A 15,703-nucleotide genomic window follows, 5' to 3' on the forward strand; every position below is an offset into this window, starting at 1 on the left:
TTTTTACCAAAATTGATTCATACCATTGAAAACTTAGGAATTTGAAAAACAATCTCATACTAGAAATCTTTCTTTCAAAAAAAAAAAAAAGAAGAAGATGAAGCGATCTTTCTATCTTTTTAAATTAGAATTATTAAAGTATTTAATATAGATGCTCCAATTTTCCACCTAACCTCCCCTTCTTCTACTTTATGGCTAAGAGATGATTGTTTGCTTCGGCAAGCAATTCAAAGTTGCACCAATTAGGAAGAATTAATTGTTATTTGGTGTGATTATTGTACCCTCTTTACCTATCAAGATTATTATATCCTCTTCACCTATCAGCAAAGAATAACAATAATCAGAACTTTAATGTGAAGATTAAATAAAGAGAGAGAAGCTTCTCTGAACAAGCGGCATAGGAAATACATCAATTAAGAGCGATGAAACGATTTCATACATAGGAGATTGACAGATTATTTCAAGAGGAAAAGAGACGGTGCTAGTGAAACCTCTTTAGTCTACTCTAGGGTTTTTGTGTTTTCTCCTTTTCTCACCTTGCTAGCTAAGACAACTTAAAAAGAAAGAATCATACACAATCTTCCAAAATCCTATAGTTAAGTGTCAAAGAGGTGATATCAGGGTCCAGATGTGGACATGGGTTTTGTCCATTGCTTTTTTTTTTTTTTTTTTTTTGAGCTTTAACTTGTGTGGAAGAGTGGATGGATATATATTTTTATTGAGGGGGAAGGTATGGACTATAGATAGATAATAATGGCAGGTGTGGTGTGATTATTTGTGTGTTGATGCTTGCATTGCTTGTCATATGTGTTTCCCACCTTAGAGACACTGGAGGGTCCCTCTCTCTTTTGAAAGTTCAGTAACCATTTGACATATCACCTGATATCAACTTGAATTCAAAGATGGAGTGGGAAAAGATCTCTTTGCTTTAAATATTTAAAACGTATGGTTTTGATGAAAGATATGTTTTTTTCCCAAATCACAAGAAAATGGGATAAGCTTAGGATCAATCCAAGTTGATTTCCTTGTTCTCTTAATCATTTGTTGCTTCAAAGGCCCCATCTCTTTTCAAAAGCCTTGCTTTGCTCTTTTTTGAATCAAGAAATAATTGAGAAAGTAGTAGTAGTAGCAGTAGATCTCGTCGCAATAGTAAAATTACCCTCTATATATTGTTACCTAGGATGTGTTTGGTAGTCATTCAATTTCAGAAACAACGTTTTATGTCAAAAATATAATTTTCAGTTTTGATATCAAAATGTCATTTTAAAACAAACAAATGGTATTTGGTGAATCTGTTTCAGAAACAATTAGCCTAGTTGTTCATTTTCTTTTGCATTTGGAACAAAATTGAAATAACGGAACAAGATTTTGTCATTCCATTGTTTTGCGTTTCTAGAGTTTTTTTCCCTTTTCGTTAAAAAAAAAATCAAAAAATACCAAGTTGACACCAAAGGCTTTATTCTATTTTTTTTGCTCTCATTGAAAGAAAAAATGTGAGAAACATTTTTTTGGATGACAACCAAAACACAGCCCTAGTGGTTGCTGGTTTCTTAATTCATCCAATTTGTATCAATATTGTATTGATTTTAAGCTTTAATGATATCAATACATATTCAAATATTAATATAAAATAAAATAAACCATAAGTACCCAAAATTTTCAAAAAAGGGGGAGGGTGGAATTGGCACCTCTCTTCCCTCTTGGGTCATTCTGTGAATGGAGGACAAAAAATGAGGTTCTTATAACTAAAGCAGGTCATCCCCACCCACAGAGTTTATCCTGTTACTACTGCCTTCCATAAGCTCCAATTAAAGCTTAAGCCCTCTCTCTCTCTCTCTCTCTCTCTCTCTCTCTATATATATATATATATATAAAGAGTCCATTTTCCATTTCTGGTATCAATTATTAACAAGCTTTCTATATATTGTTTTATGATGGTCAGGGTGGGTTTGGGCCCTTGACAAAGATGGATATGGACGTCACCGTTATCCACATGTCACAGTCTTATCCCTTTATTTCCGTCTCTTTCTTTTCTTTTTTCTTCAGCCTAATTTCTATTGTTTCCCTGCTTCTTTATAATGGGTAGGGGACAGGTATCCATATCCTCTCTAGCAGCTGGATTGCTTAAAGAAAGGTAACCGATGATTGGAATTTGGAAGGATCCAGATTCCAGACATGCACCCCAATATATGATCGGATCCTCTCAAACGTTGGATGTCTCTCTAAGCAACCCAGCTGCTGGAGAGAAGGATAGGGATAGTGTATGGATTCTTTGGAATTCGTCTCTGGACCCCATTCCTCGTCTTTTCCTTCTTGGCTTAATAGCCAAGTTAGATATTGTTACACCTTGCCTTTCCTCTATAGGCGGGCTCGCTCAGTGATTCTCCCACCCAAGACACTTCGATCCTGCAAACGTAGGCCAAGCTATGGACTAAATTTTTTCCGCTCTTGTAAATTGTAATGTCATTCTTGATCAAATAGCAATCATGAAATGCATATCCACTAATAAATGATAATCTGCCAACTCAAAGTGGGACTCGGTGGGACTTGGCCACTCAAGAAATGACTCCTCACTCTTTCTAAATCTTATTAATAAACTAAAAAGGCAAGCGAACATTACCCCCTGGCACAAGTACACGTCAACAAAAGATGCCATTGAAGGGGTCCGTGTGATCATCTTTAGCGTGAGGCAGTGTAGTCTTTTTACATCCGCTGTTTCTTACTGCAAATGCACGTCATGAGGTAGCGTTTTTTCTTCTTAAAAAGAACTATGCCGACAACATGGTGCCTGCACCCTGACACAAAGTGAGGTGGATCTGATCTGATTTGTTTAGAGTTTATTTTCTATCTGAAGGGGTATTACTTCCTATACACGGAGGCCATTTGATGATAGGTCTAGTTTCTCAGTAGTAAAGAGATGTAAACAAGTCAATTAAGCTCTTTATTGTTTTAGGTGGGGGGGAGAGGATAAAACAAGCCAATTAAGTTGATGCTACTCAACAGACAATGACCTCCATATGGGTCGGTCCTCTATTCCCAAACCAAGAAACCAAACTCCTTTATTTTGCTAAAATTTTTGAAAAAAAAAAAAAAAAAAGCAAGGACAGTTTCCCTCGACTGAGGTGTTTGGATAGTGTGTAGCTGGTATCGAGGAACAATATAAAGTTATTATTGACCTTATACAACAAGAGATGAACATTTATGACCTTTAATGGATGTAATTTTCCTACACAAGACATTGATGTACACTTTAGAGTTCAATATATGTCCTTTTACTTCCAAGAGTACATGTACTGGACAAACATATAACGTGCACGTACATATAGCGAAACCAGCCATGTCCATCTCATGGGATGGACATTATATCAAAATATCATGGTGAGTTGATACAATAGTTATCAAGGGGGTCTACACTGAAAGTCAAAATGACAATTATATGATAGATACTCAGCAGAGGTAGTTTCCCTTCATCCATGGAAATTAAGGAGTTATTCCTTTACCATGAGCATTAATGGGGTGAAATGATAACCATAATAAGGATAGGAGCAGTTTAGAACTTTCATCTTGTAGAGGGGTCTATTATCGATCATCATCCAAGGTCGAGGAAAACTTTCTCCATTGTTGTAATGGGTTATACGTGTAGGAGGAAGTTTCCTCGGACCTTGCAGTGAGGTTCACCGCATGATCCTAGGGTCAGAGATTCTATGTCATCCCACCCATTCCCCCCTCTCGAGTGGCCCTAATGCTACGCAGTAAATAGATTCCCATTCATCATGGCCTAAGGAAAACTCGGTCCATATATAGTGTTGGCAATCCCGTGTCCCCCCCTACTCTTAGGGCATAAAGAAAAATGCATGCTTTGGCATCACTTTACAACAACTTCATTTGATATGCTCTTTTAAGAACCCCGAAGTCCCAGGCAAAGGTCCACTTTTCTGTGCCTGTTGACTTGAAAACATTTCAATATAGATTGTATAGCACACACTAGCACCTCCTGAGTTATCTCTCTCCTCCCACGATAGGGCATATATGTCATTTTATAGGAAAGGAGAGAGATAGCCATAAGGAGGCTAGTGTATGCCACACAGCTTGACAGTGTTCTTTCTCCCTTTCGTTATTGAAAAATGTTCTTAAGGCTTAATAGGGTTCTTTAACATTCTACCTAATGTCCCTCTGATTTTCTCATGTTTAGTTGCTAAGATAATGTAAAAAACTTTACAAAAGTGAAGTGTAAGACATCGTACGACAGTAAGGTCAGTCTCAATCCCCCTCAAAAAAAAAAAAAAAAAAAAAAAAAAAAACTTCACTCCTACCTATTTCGCCATGTTGCATGCCAAGTGGATAAAACCGAATCATTTAATGAGAAGAAAACTCCATGTATTTTTTTTTTTTATGTTGTCCAAATTGATCTACATATATTTTTATACAAAAAAATAAAAATTTTCATTAGACGGGAATAAAGAAAAATTAAGTTAATTCAATAGATACATTTTCCATTGTATCTTCGACTGTCAAGTATTGTCTAAAAATTTATATATCTTATACTGATATATAAAATTAAAAACTCTCTTTTCATGGCAAACTTTTCACTTAATAGTAATTCCTTTAGGACTAATAGGAAACTAACTTTGTTAGGTAACTATCATCTATGTATATATCTTCCCTTCTTCTATCATCTTTCTTTGTCAAACATCATAAGATAGGGAGTTCTAGCTACAATTATAATATTTAATATCCAGTTTAAAAAGAAATCACTCATATACTCTCAACCAATAATAAACCATCCTATCTTTGAGTCCAACCTTCTCCACAATATAGGGAGTTCTAGCTATAGTTATAATATTTATATCCTAGTTTAGAAGGAAATCTTGATATTCCATTAAATTTCCTTAATTAATAAAAATAAATCCAGTATTAATTAATAAGAGTTTATATTATAATTATAGGGTAGTAAATAAGAAAGAAATATGATAATCAACTTCCAATAAAAAATCCTATTAAATGTATTCGTAGAACCCATTATGAACAATGAAGTTCTACCTACTACTATAGTATTAATTAAATAAATTATTGTTAATACTTAATTAGATCTTATCAATAAGAGAATCTAATATCAACTGAAAGGGAATTACACCTACGGCCAACCTCCTACTCTAGCCGTTGAAGAGGAGCTACACATTGGTGCAATGTCGCCACACTTGTCCTCAGAAACTCATTTTTATTTATTTATTTATTTTCTCCCTTCTTATAAATAGTGATCAAGTTTTTCTTCATCCTCGGTAAATCAAGAATCTCTTCATCCGTCACTTTTATTGTGGTTGGATGAAACTCTTTGAATACTCAACCACACTTTCAAGACCAAACTTTCTTGCACCCACTGGAACCAAGAATCTATTCACCGACCCCTTTTTTTGGGTTGGATGAGATTCTTTGGTATTGAATTAGTCTTTTGAAATTTCTTACAATAAAGGAGAAAGAGATTCAATTACATGGGATTTCTCACCATAGGTGAAGAGAAATATCAACCAATCATTTTGGTATCAATCGACTAGACAAGTGTCGATCGATTGGGGCTCTACGTTGTTCGACCACCTATAGGCTCCGCCAATCCCATTTTGACGGGTTTTAGAAATCTTACCTTTTGATAGTATTTTGGCCGTAATTTTTTGATCCAAAATCGAATTGATCTGATTCCAATTATGTTGGATTCGTAATTCGAATCTTTACAACATCAATGAAGGAAACATCTCCTCAGACCTTTTCTTAGCCAATTGTTAATATATGGGCATTTACGGACATACCCCATAACTCATAAGAAAATGCTACCAATTGATTATGTAAGGCCATGTTGAAGATATCGTTTCTCATGCAATTATTGGTTGGCGTGGGAGATACCCCTACACCGGCAGTAGCCGTTGGCATTTTGGCGGTAGCCGGGTCGGGGTCGGGGGGGTGGGGTTTGCGTTTTGGGATAAAAGCTTCGAATTGGAATAGGTTGGAGGGAAAACAGAAACACGGGAAAATGAGTAGAAGACGCCTTCAGCTACACTATTCATCTTCTGAGGAAGACGACCAAGGAGGGCACAGAGGAGGAGGAGGAGGAGCGAAAGAGAACCGAGGTCTGGCAGAACCTACCATCGTTTCTTCTACTACCTCTTCTTACTCTCCAAACCCTAACACTGGCCACGGCACTGGCACTAACCCTAACTCGGCCTCGGCCTCTGCTGTTCTTTCTGAAAACATTCCCTTGGATATTTCCGACGATGATTTCTTCGACGCGCCTGAACGTCAAGATATTCCTACTCCTCCTCCGCATTCCGGGCAAGAAGACTGCCGTGACTCTTCCGTGGATGCATTCCTTCGCGGTCTAGGGCTGAGTCTACGCAGGGAATGGTTGGTTTCGTGCATTGCTGGTCTTCAGAGCTCTCTTCCTGGTTTCTCCGGTCTCGATGTACCCACCAAAGCTAAACTCTGTTTCGAACAGTTCCTCGTATCAGACATGAATTACTCCGGAGGCGGTGTTCTCCCTCATGATGTGCATACTATGCATCTTGTTGATTTGGGTGGGCCTTTCGTCTTGCAGGTGCCTTGTTATTCTCATTATCCTTGTTCTTTGTAGCCGTTTGTGGTTCCTCTGTTCATTTTCAGGGATCACTCTGGTTGAGTGTCTCTACTTTTGTATGGCTTAACTGTTTTGGAGAACTATAATTGATGGTTTGGAGGTTTTAAATATTCATCTGACATCAAGGCATATATTTCTCCAGGTTGATGAAATTGTTAATATCAGTTGTCCTCTTCGGAATAGGTATCAGAATGCAGCTTCCGGGATTAAAAGGTGCCTTAAATTATCCATGACAGACGGTGTGCAACGTGTATTTGGCATGGAATACAGGCCCATTAAGGATCTTGAAGTTCTAGCTCCTGCTGGTTTGAAGGTTGCAGTTACTTACATATGCGATTCTTTGCTGATATCTTCTTTCCATTAGCTATTGCTGGTTTCATTAAAACTTAAATTGTCAGTCATTGTATCCAAACATGTTGTGCTCGTCAAAGGACATTGGTCTTACCTTTGTCTTCTTTTCCTTATAATTTTTCTTACACAAAAAGTCACTTGATCCAGTCATCTTAATGATTTCATCTGTTTCTAATGTGCCTCTTCTTCTTTTCTTTGGGGGTTATGGGAGGGGAAGGCAGTAAAGGATATGGTGAAAGCTCCTGGAGAATTTCTCTTGGTATCTAATTAAGTTGCATTGGTGTATCTTACCCAAAAAAAAAAAAAAAAGAGTTGTATTGGTGCAGACTGTAGATGCCCTTGGGATTTTCCATTGATCCTCATCATGTGTCCTATGGCTATGGAAATTCATTGGTTTGACAGTCATAAATGTCTGCCCAATGGAGACTGCACATATTACATTGTTTTATATTCTCTACTTATGCAGTTCAGAGTAAGCCCTTTTGCAACTTGCAGGTTGCTATTCGTAATGCAAATGTACGGCGTGGACTTCTAATGCTGGTCCCTGAAGTTTTGGAGGTTCTAGGGGGACTGGTCGAAGATTTGGATGCTGCGTGCCAGAGGCTTGTCCATGAAGTAAATAAGCCACCAAGGGGAAAAAGGTTTTGTTTGGGCATATTTATATTCTTGTAGGAGCTCAAAACCCAGAGTTTACAATGTTGGCTTGGCTATATATATATATATATATCATTTGACAGGCATCTTTATCCTTTTCCCATGTTGTTTCAACAAGCACATGCTTTTTTGGATGTAATATTTGTCAATGCTTCTTCTTTTGATATCTCGACCTTTTGGTAGAAATTGGTTGAAGTAAAATGGCTAGATTTGTCCCGAATAAAACCTCTAGCAGAATTGTGGCATGATTCATTTTCACTTGACAAATGACAGTTGACATGATCTGGATTGTAAAGTTTTCTCTTTGTATTACATAGGCACTTCTTTGTCCAGTTCTTCTAGCTTTGGGGAAGCCAGTCCGTTCCTTCATATTGCTTACATCCCCCTTGTTAGGATTTGGAAGAATTTTTTACTACAGATCTCTTGGTCCATACCAAGTACAGCATTTCTACTGACATGGCTAAACTAATAAATGAAGAGACAGGTCCAGAAAGTGCTCTGCGGATGGTTGCACCCTAAGCAATTAGACAAACTCTAATCACGAGCTTTGCCCTTTTACTAGAGATAACAGGTCCTATAGATTACATTCAAAATATGTTGCTTGCTGGGAAAGTGAAGATATTGTATGGGTCATGGTTCATGACTGGTATATTTGGGGAGCTTGAGTTGTTGACATAAATCATTTGTCAGAGAAAAGCAAAATAAGGGAAATAATACCTTAATAGTTAGTTGAAATTAGACTCCTCGACTTATCTTCTGTAATTGATAAAGTCTTTTCTTATTTACTCTTTCTTGATGCAGAACACGGACTGGAGTTGTTCCTTCTTTGGTAACTAGAGCTACTCTTGCAGCTTGGCCTTCCAATAATGATAACAATCAAGGGCATTCTGACAATTCAGCATCAGTGGGTGCAACTCGCTCACAGAGATTGGATGAGGGTATTTTTACTCTCTCATGTGTAATGGCTCTGTAGAGTGGGGTGTCAATGCCAAGTTTTCATTTTTTGGGGAGGTGGAATAAATCCAAAGTACCTTTTCATTTTTAATGATGCTTTGGTCATCTTCAATACCTCTAATTATTGTTGTTCGTCCATTTTAGCATCGCTAAATTAGCCAATATGGTAAAATCTTTTGCAGGTTCATTCATGTCAACCATTTCTAACACTAAGAAGAAGCTGATAGAGATCAGTGGACTTGTTCTGTCTGCTTGCATATTGACCCTTCTATTTCCTCTCATGGTGCGACTGTTACCTATATCAGCCAAAATTCTCTGCTATGAATATAAAAACTACAGACTGAGGGCAGGATTTCTTAACATCTCATTTTTGTGTGGGCATGAGATGGGGGTTTTCTATCTACTTTTCAGCAACAATAATTTTATATTATAATTATTTATAGAGTACTGAAATGACATGGTTAAGTGGTAATAAAAAAGTATAGACATGAACTTGATTGTATGAGAATATGGAACTGAATGGAGCTAGTGTATGATTAGATAGAAGTTTCAAATTAGCAGATCATATTTTACAAGGTAAAGAACCTTTTGCATTCTACATAGCAAACTAGTATGTTCTGGTTGTAGGGAACCGAGCCTTGTTCCAAGTGAGAGATCTCTATAATATGCATAGTTGTCATGGCGTCTAGGTGATCCAAGGCGTTGGAGGGGGCTTGGATGCAAGGCAACACCAACAAGGTACTCACCTAGGCAACCATGGTTGTCAAGGCGCCATGAAGGTGCCTAGACGCCTAGACGACATCTTGACAACTATGATCATATGGCCTCCAAATGGTCTGAAATTTTAAGTGGAGGTTGCTAACCCCTAGGCCTATGATATATGGGGTGGAATGTTGGGTAGTTAAGAAGAGCCAAATAGATAAGCTATGTGTAGTAGAGATGAGGATGCTGAGATGGATATGTGGCAAAACTAGGAAGGATAAAGTAAGGAATGACCATATTAGAGCTGATTTGGGAGTTCCCCTATTCATGGGAAGCTCCGAGAAAGTCGTTTGAGGTGGCATGACCATGTTCAATGGAGGCCTTGGGATGCACCAATAAGGGGGAGTGATCTAATTTAGATTGAAGGAGTTAAAAGAGCTAGGGGCAGGCTTAAAATGGCCATAGGAGAAGTAGTGAGGAAACACATGCATAGTTTAGGTCTCAACCCTAGTATGACCTCAAATAGATTTGATTGGAGAGCTAGGATCTAGGTAGCCGACCCCATTTAGGTGGGTTTTAATGAGCTATTGTTGTTGTGTTCCGTCCCTTTTACTATTACTATTCTTATTTTTCCATTTGCATGAATCCATGTAGTCGACCTCATTTAGTTGGGATAAGTTGTTGTTGCTAACTCCTTAGCCTCTGAAATACAACTATTAGTCAATCGAAACAGCCACCTAAGAACTAATAAAATATTTCTAAACTCAACCGTGGCGGTAAAGTCAATCTCAGATCTGATTGCAGGTTCAACACTCACAAGAATAGGAGGTATTTGGGGATGGGAACCTGCCCTAGGGAGCATTTGGAATATGAGGAGGAAAGAGGAGTGAGGGTGATTGATTCACATTTGCTGGACTGCAAGTCACGTTAGAACAAAACACGGTAAAAGAAGAAGAACAATAGAGTGGAGATAAGTAAAAAGTAGAAGGAAAAGAATGGATGAAGGAAAGACCCAAGAAGTAGGGGAACTTGATTAATGGGAAAGGGAGATGAGGAAGGAGGAGAGAGGAAAGGTACACTTTGCCAGGAGGCTCACACCACAACAAAATCATGTTCTTCAATTCATTTTTATTCAACTACTTCTATTACATTGGATGACAGTATACATCAAGGTTTGAGATTTGTCAAAACCAAAGTATTTTAGGTTTTAGCCAAAATATTTTGATGGAAACTCAGCATGTTTCGGGTGGCTGTTTTGTTTGGCCAGTTCATTGGTCAAATAGCCATATTTTGGCTCGAAACTTCAGGGAAACCCTAATTAAGCATTTCAAAAACATATCGGGAATTTTAGATTGTAAAGAATCCCCCAAAATGGTAAGTTTGATTTGTAACCTAGGTAGTGTACACCATACCCTGTTGTTTACTTTCTCAAACATAGCTTTTTCTACACATAATTTAGTATAAATTCAATGAAAACAACTAAAATATGCATTAGGGAAGAAGAAAAACAATTTAATATTATAGAATGTCAAATTGTTACTAGTATAAGTACAAGTGTACAAGTGTTACAAGTAGTCAAGTACAAGTGCACAACCAAAGTTAAAACACCCTATATAAAACAGTTCTCTCAATTCTATGTTAGTGCGACATAGAGTTCTGGGAATGCTTTAAACCTTGGGGAAAAAGGGTATACCTCTAAGTTTGAATCTTATACAAATTTCACTCAAATGCAGAAAATTGTCATTGTAGATGCATTATAATAGTCCCTAACACTTTGTTCCACCAAGAAATGTAAGTGATTTGGCCAAAAATACCAACTCTGGGTTCTTTTTGTAGTTTCCCTCCTCAGTAGGAGAAACCTCTTGAAACTCATGAAATGCTTGGATTGAAAGTGGTTTTATATGCACTGTTTCTTTTTCATCGAAACTGAGTAGAAACCAAAATTTCAGCCAAAATTGCAAAATTTCAGTCAAACCCTGCATTCCTATTGAGTCGCACCCAGCTTTGTTTCTACCTTCGTCGAAACCGAATTTTTTTTGCGAGATCCTTTGGGATCCCAAACGGGTTCAGGCTGGCCCACATAAGTGATACTGCATCAAGGGGAGCCAATGAAGGTTAAGCTCTAGCTTTTACTATGCTAACTGAATGGGAACATTAATCATTTAATCGGAAACCCTATGTCCTTCGTTTCTCATAAAATTTTTATATCAGAAGGAGTGGTATATTTCTATATTATACCTCATTCATGTCCAGATAGTTTGTAATGAACTTATTTTATTTTTTTCATGTCATGCTCTTTATTTAAGTTAATGATTTTCTGCCTATTTATCATTTTGTATCTGGTTACTGCAGCTGCAGGCTCTGTTTCAGCTGTGCCTGGCAGTGCTGCCAGTGAAATGGCTATGGAAGAGGTTGCTCCCACGCATGCTCCAAATGCTGAAGCTAATATGTCCTCCGATACCCTTTTGGATGTTGAAGATATCAATATGATTGAGGAAGTTGAACATCCACTCATATTAACTGGTGACAATGAGATCCCTTTTATGTACTTGTCTAGTTTATTGGCAAAGTGGGCTGCGAAGGAGGATGGTACACCTTTCGTTCAAGGAATAATTAAGGTACCTTTTTGTTTTTTATTTTTTTCATCAGGTGGATGATCCAACATTCCTTTACAATGTTTTATCTGCTTGACACATCAAAGCCTGAACCTACTTTCTTAGGTTTTGCTTTGCATCACATTTTGAAATTTAAGGACATTTCTTCTGGAACAAGAACATGATGAGAAATTTTGTTTTTCAATACCAATATATCAGTCACTCGAGATTTTTTTTTGGGAGGGGGTCCAATGAGAAGATGTATGCACTGAACCCCCCCCCCCCTTTGTATCTTACGCTCCTTTGAAATAATGCTGCTGTGTTGCAATATTTCCTTATTTTGCAGTTCACATTTTTTACTTTGCACCATTCATCTGATGTTAAATTGATCCGTCTGCTAAAAGAATATGACCGTCTCCAAATGCTTCAATTTTTCACTTCTACCTTGGTCTGTTTGTCCATGGACATTTATTAAAAGGGATTATGGTGAGAGCTTGGGCTGGGGCCACAAGACCCACATTATGCTCCGGATTCCCAAACAATGCCCCAGTTTCATGGACAAATTATAGCAAGTACTGAATGTTATCCACCAAAGAGCTTGGTAGTCAAAAAATTAATGCAAGCAATAGGCAGATGATTACTTTCATCATTTGGGCAGTTAAAAAACTAAAATTTCTAAACATAATCTGCAGGATTAAATGTCATCAGAAATGCTGAGTATTAGTAAAGGCATTCTTTGGAGGGGTACCCTAGACCAATCCCTGGGTCGTAAGCCCTCCCTAAAAAATTTGGATATGCTCTCTTTAGAGATTCTCCTTTCCCATATGGAACAAGAGGTGGACTGTATGTCTCCTGTTCTGTTGACCACTCCTTTGTCTAACATCTAGGGATGCTCTAAGATGGTTGCTGATTGATTGAATTAGCTGTCTCATGTTCTCTTTTCCTATCTCTAGTTTTCTTGTTGAGGAAACTAGCTTTTGTGGGTTCATTATTTGACCCCTTCATGAACAAATATTTCCTGGCTTCCATTTTTATAATATGTGAATATGTAAGCAAAATATTTTATTTTCTTCATTTTCGACTCGTCTTTCCCTCTTCTTTTCCTGGGAAATCATTTGATAAGAACATTCATTCAAAGAAGTATGCTTCTAAAGGTTCATATATATGGACCAATTTCAGTTGGTTCCAAGCGATTGATTCTGAGCGATTTGATTCAGAATCGAATCGGAATCAATTGAGATCGATCCATGGTAGATTAGGAGTTTTTAAACCTTGGAACTGGGAAACACCAGAATCACCTTCTTTGCTGTCCAGTCAAAACCACTATATAACTACCCAAAACTGGAATAAAACACTAATTTTTTTTGTTTGTGGTCCTGTTGTTTTAAAAACTATGATTTGTTCAGTACTTAATCAAATTCTTTCTTACAAAGCTGCCACTGTTATGGTGTGTTATGTTGCCTATCAGTAAAAAGTGTCAATGGTGATGCTGTTATGATATTAACCTTAGAGTAGCATAATTGCCATTTAGGAGTGCTCATAAGTTACCCCCCTATTTTGTGTACTTCTGACATTGCTGACAAATTGCTTAGTGTTTCTTGACTGGCGTGAAGCGTTTCCAATTTAAACAGAGGGCTACCTTTGAGCTTCTGATCTATGTTGAAGATGGTAGTCTCATTTCTGAGATCCTCATTGATCACAACGTGAGTTTTTATTATATTTACCATTTGTTGTTCATTTGATCTTTGTTAGTGAATAATTGTTTGTTGATGGTCCCCCCCTCCCCCCTCCCCCCACCCCCCCACATCTTCATTATTGGCTCCCAGGTTGTACAAAAAGGAATTGGTTATTCTCCTGAGGAGGTTACAGCTGCTCTTTCTTCTTCAGATACTAAAAGAGTTAGTGATATGAAGGAATGCATGAAGCAGTTCCAGACTTTTTTAACAAATTTTGAGGTAATTTAAGTTTTGCTTGCTCCTGTCCTTTTGTTTTGCTTGTCTACTGAGATGCATAGTTGTCATGGTGCTGAGGCAAGGCAAGGTGGCAGCTAGCAGCCTTTAAGTCTAGGTGAGGCCTATAAGAATCCCAGGCACCCAAGACAAGGCCTTAAATGCCATATTATATGCCAATTCTTGTTTTGTTTTCTTCTTTTGCTTCCCCATTTTCCTTTCCCTAACCCCGCCCCACCCCCTCCCCCTTCCCCCTTCCCCCTTCCCCCTTCCCTCCTCCCTCCCCTATATTATTCCCTCACTCTGGTCTGGGCACTTTAGGCAACCAGTTGCTTTGGACATCCTAAGCCGCCTTGTGACCTAGGCATGGCCTAGTTGAGGCCTTGACAACTATGCTGAGAAGTATTCATTCAAAAGGAATTATGCCCAAGATAAAAGAAAAAAGAGAGGGTAAAAGTCCATTCTCATGACAGACCTCCAATATGTTCCTAAATCAGTTCAATTGTTGGTGGCATGGGTTCATTTTAATTATGAAAAATCAGCATGCGTTCAAACATGAGGGCCACATCTAGAAAATCTGTCAGACAGCCTTTCTAGTTGGCTCCTTTCAATAACCCCATAATAGAATGAGATTTATGATTTCTGGTTTTATCACATATCAAGAGAGGTCAGTCCTCCGATTGTTTTCAAAGTAATGGTGTGTGAGTGTGTCATCGAATGCAAGAATTAAGGATATCTTATCTGTTTTCCTGTGATTGATATATTTCCCTGTTACTTGAATCAAAATTGGTTTTACATGATTTTAGGGTACAATGCTCGTAGAAATAAACAGTAACTCTCCTCTCCCAGTTGCCCTTGAGATGAATCAGGGATGTTCAACATCTGATGCGTGGTTCCTTCTAAGAAGACTCAAGTCCTCTACACCTGCTGAAACACCACAGCACCCACATTCTGATCCCATTATTTTATCCCCTTGAATGAAAACACATACTGCAGTTGGAATCTGCAACATAAGAGGAAAAGCCATGGTAGCACCATTGATCATTGAGGTTCTCTTTGAATGGATCCTGAGAAGACTTTCATGAGAAAATCAGGAGCAAGAGTGCATGGACCTTTCAGTATCCTGTGTTATCGCCGAAAGTGAAGATACATTGATAGAGATGGACTCAAGTAACATCATCCACCAAGGTTTCAAAAAATGAGGATTGGTTTGGATGGATTGCTCTGTTTTGGGATGGTGGTCGGGATCGGCAATCACCCATCTGGCTGATACTTCATCTCTCTCAGAGATCAGCTCATATCAGGCCAGATTAGTGGCCACAGATGTGGTCTCCCATTTTTTTAAATCCTTATAATCAACTGTTTATGTTCAGTCAGCGTTTGATGTTGCTCTATAAAAAAGTAATTATTCTATGATGGTGGAAGTTGATTTTCCTCGCAGCAGTACATCAAAACAAACGTGACATGACCATATCTGAGGAAGGTGAGAATGCAAAGTTTCAGTTAGCAGGAAAATGGCGACACCCTATTGATTTGTTGAGTTCTTAATTGAGATGATATGTTATATTTTGCTACATTAAAATCTGCTTCACTAAGCTCGCTTACAAAGAGTCCTTACTCCACCCAGGAGATTGTAATCTTTGAAATTACAAAGCCTAAACTGAATTGCCAGTGTTCTCTCTCAAGTTTCTCCAATATCTGTGATGTGCCATTGTTAATTAAGATTGAATACTAGTTTGCATTTACCTATTGGTTTTCATTTTTCAGAGATTGTAATTCAATTAAGTTCTTGATGGAGAGAGCGAGGAAGATGTAAAAAAATAATACCAATTTCAATTACCAGCTTCATTTAATTCTTTGGTTGGGGGGGAGAGAAT

The 15,703-nt window shown here is 37.9% G+C and overlaps 1 protein-coding gene across 3 annotated transcripts; it reads left to right on the top strand.

Moving 5' to 3' along the window:
- Positions 1 to 6,003: 6,003 nt before the first annotated feature.
- Positions 6,004 to 15,592, top strand: LOC122078236 (recQ-mediated genome instability protein 1). 3 transcript variants are annotated; one of them, XM_042644137.1, is made up of 8 exons: positions 6,004 to 6,583; positions 6,765 to 6,935; positions 7,469 to 7,614; positions 8,429 to 8,565; positions 11,636 to 11,901; positions 13,470 to 13,580; positions 13,704 to 13,832; positions 14,633 to 15,592. In XM_042644137.1, exons 1-8 carry the CDS (start codon positions 6,023 to 6,025, stop codon positions 14,801 to 14,803), a joined length of 1,692 nt encoding a protein of 563 aa, XP_042500071.1. In that variant the 5' UTR covers positions 6,004 to 6,022; the 3' UTR covers positions 14,804 to 15,592. The 3 variants fall into 3 exon arrangements, with proteins under 3 accessions (XP_042500071.1, XP_042500087.1, XP_042500080.1); XM_042644153.1 differs by having other exon boundaries at positions 14,676 to 15,592; XM_042644146.1 differs by having other exon boundaries at positions 13,509 to 13,580.
- Positions 15,593 to 15,703: the final 111 nt, after the last annotated feature.

Source organism: Macadamia integrifolia, chromosome 1, assembly GCF_013358625.1.
Source record: "Macadamia integrifolia cultivar HAES 741 chromosome 1, SCU_Mint_v3, whole genome shotgun sequence".
Taxonomy (NCBI): Eukaryota; Viridiplantae; Streptophyta; class Magnoliopsida; order Proteales; family Proteaceae; genus Macadamia; species Macadamia integrifolia.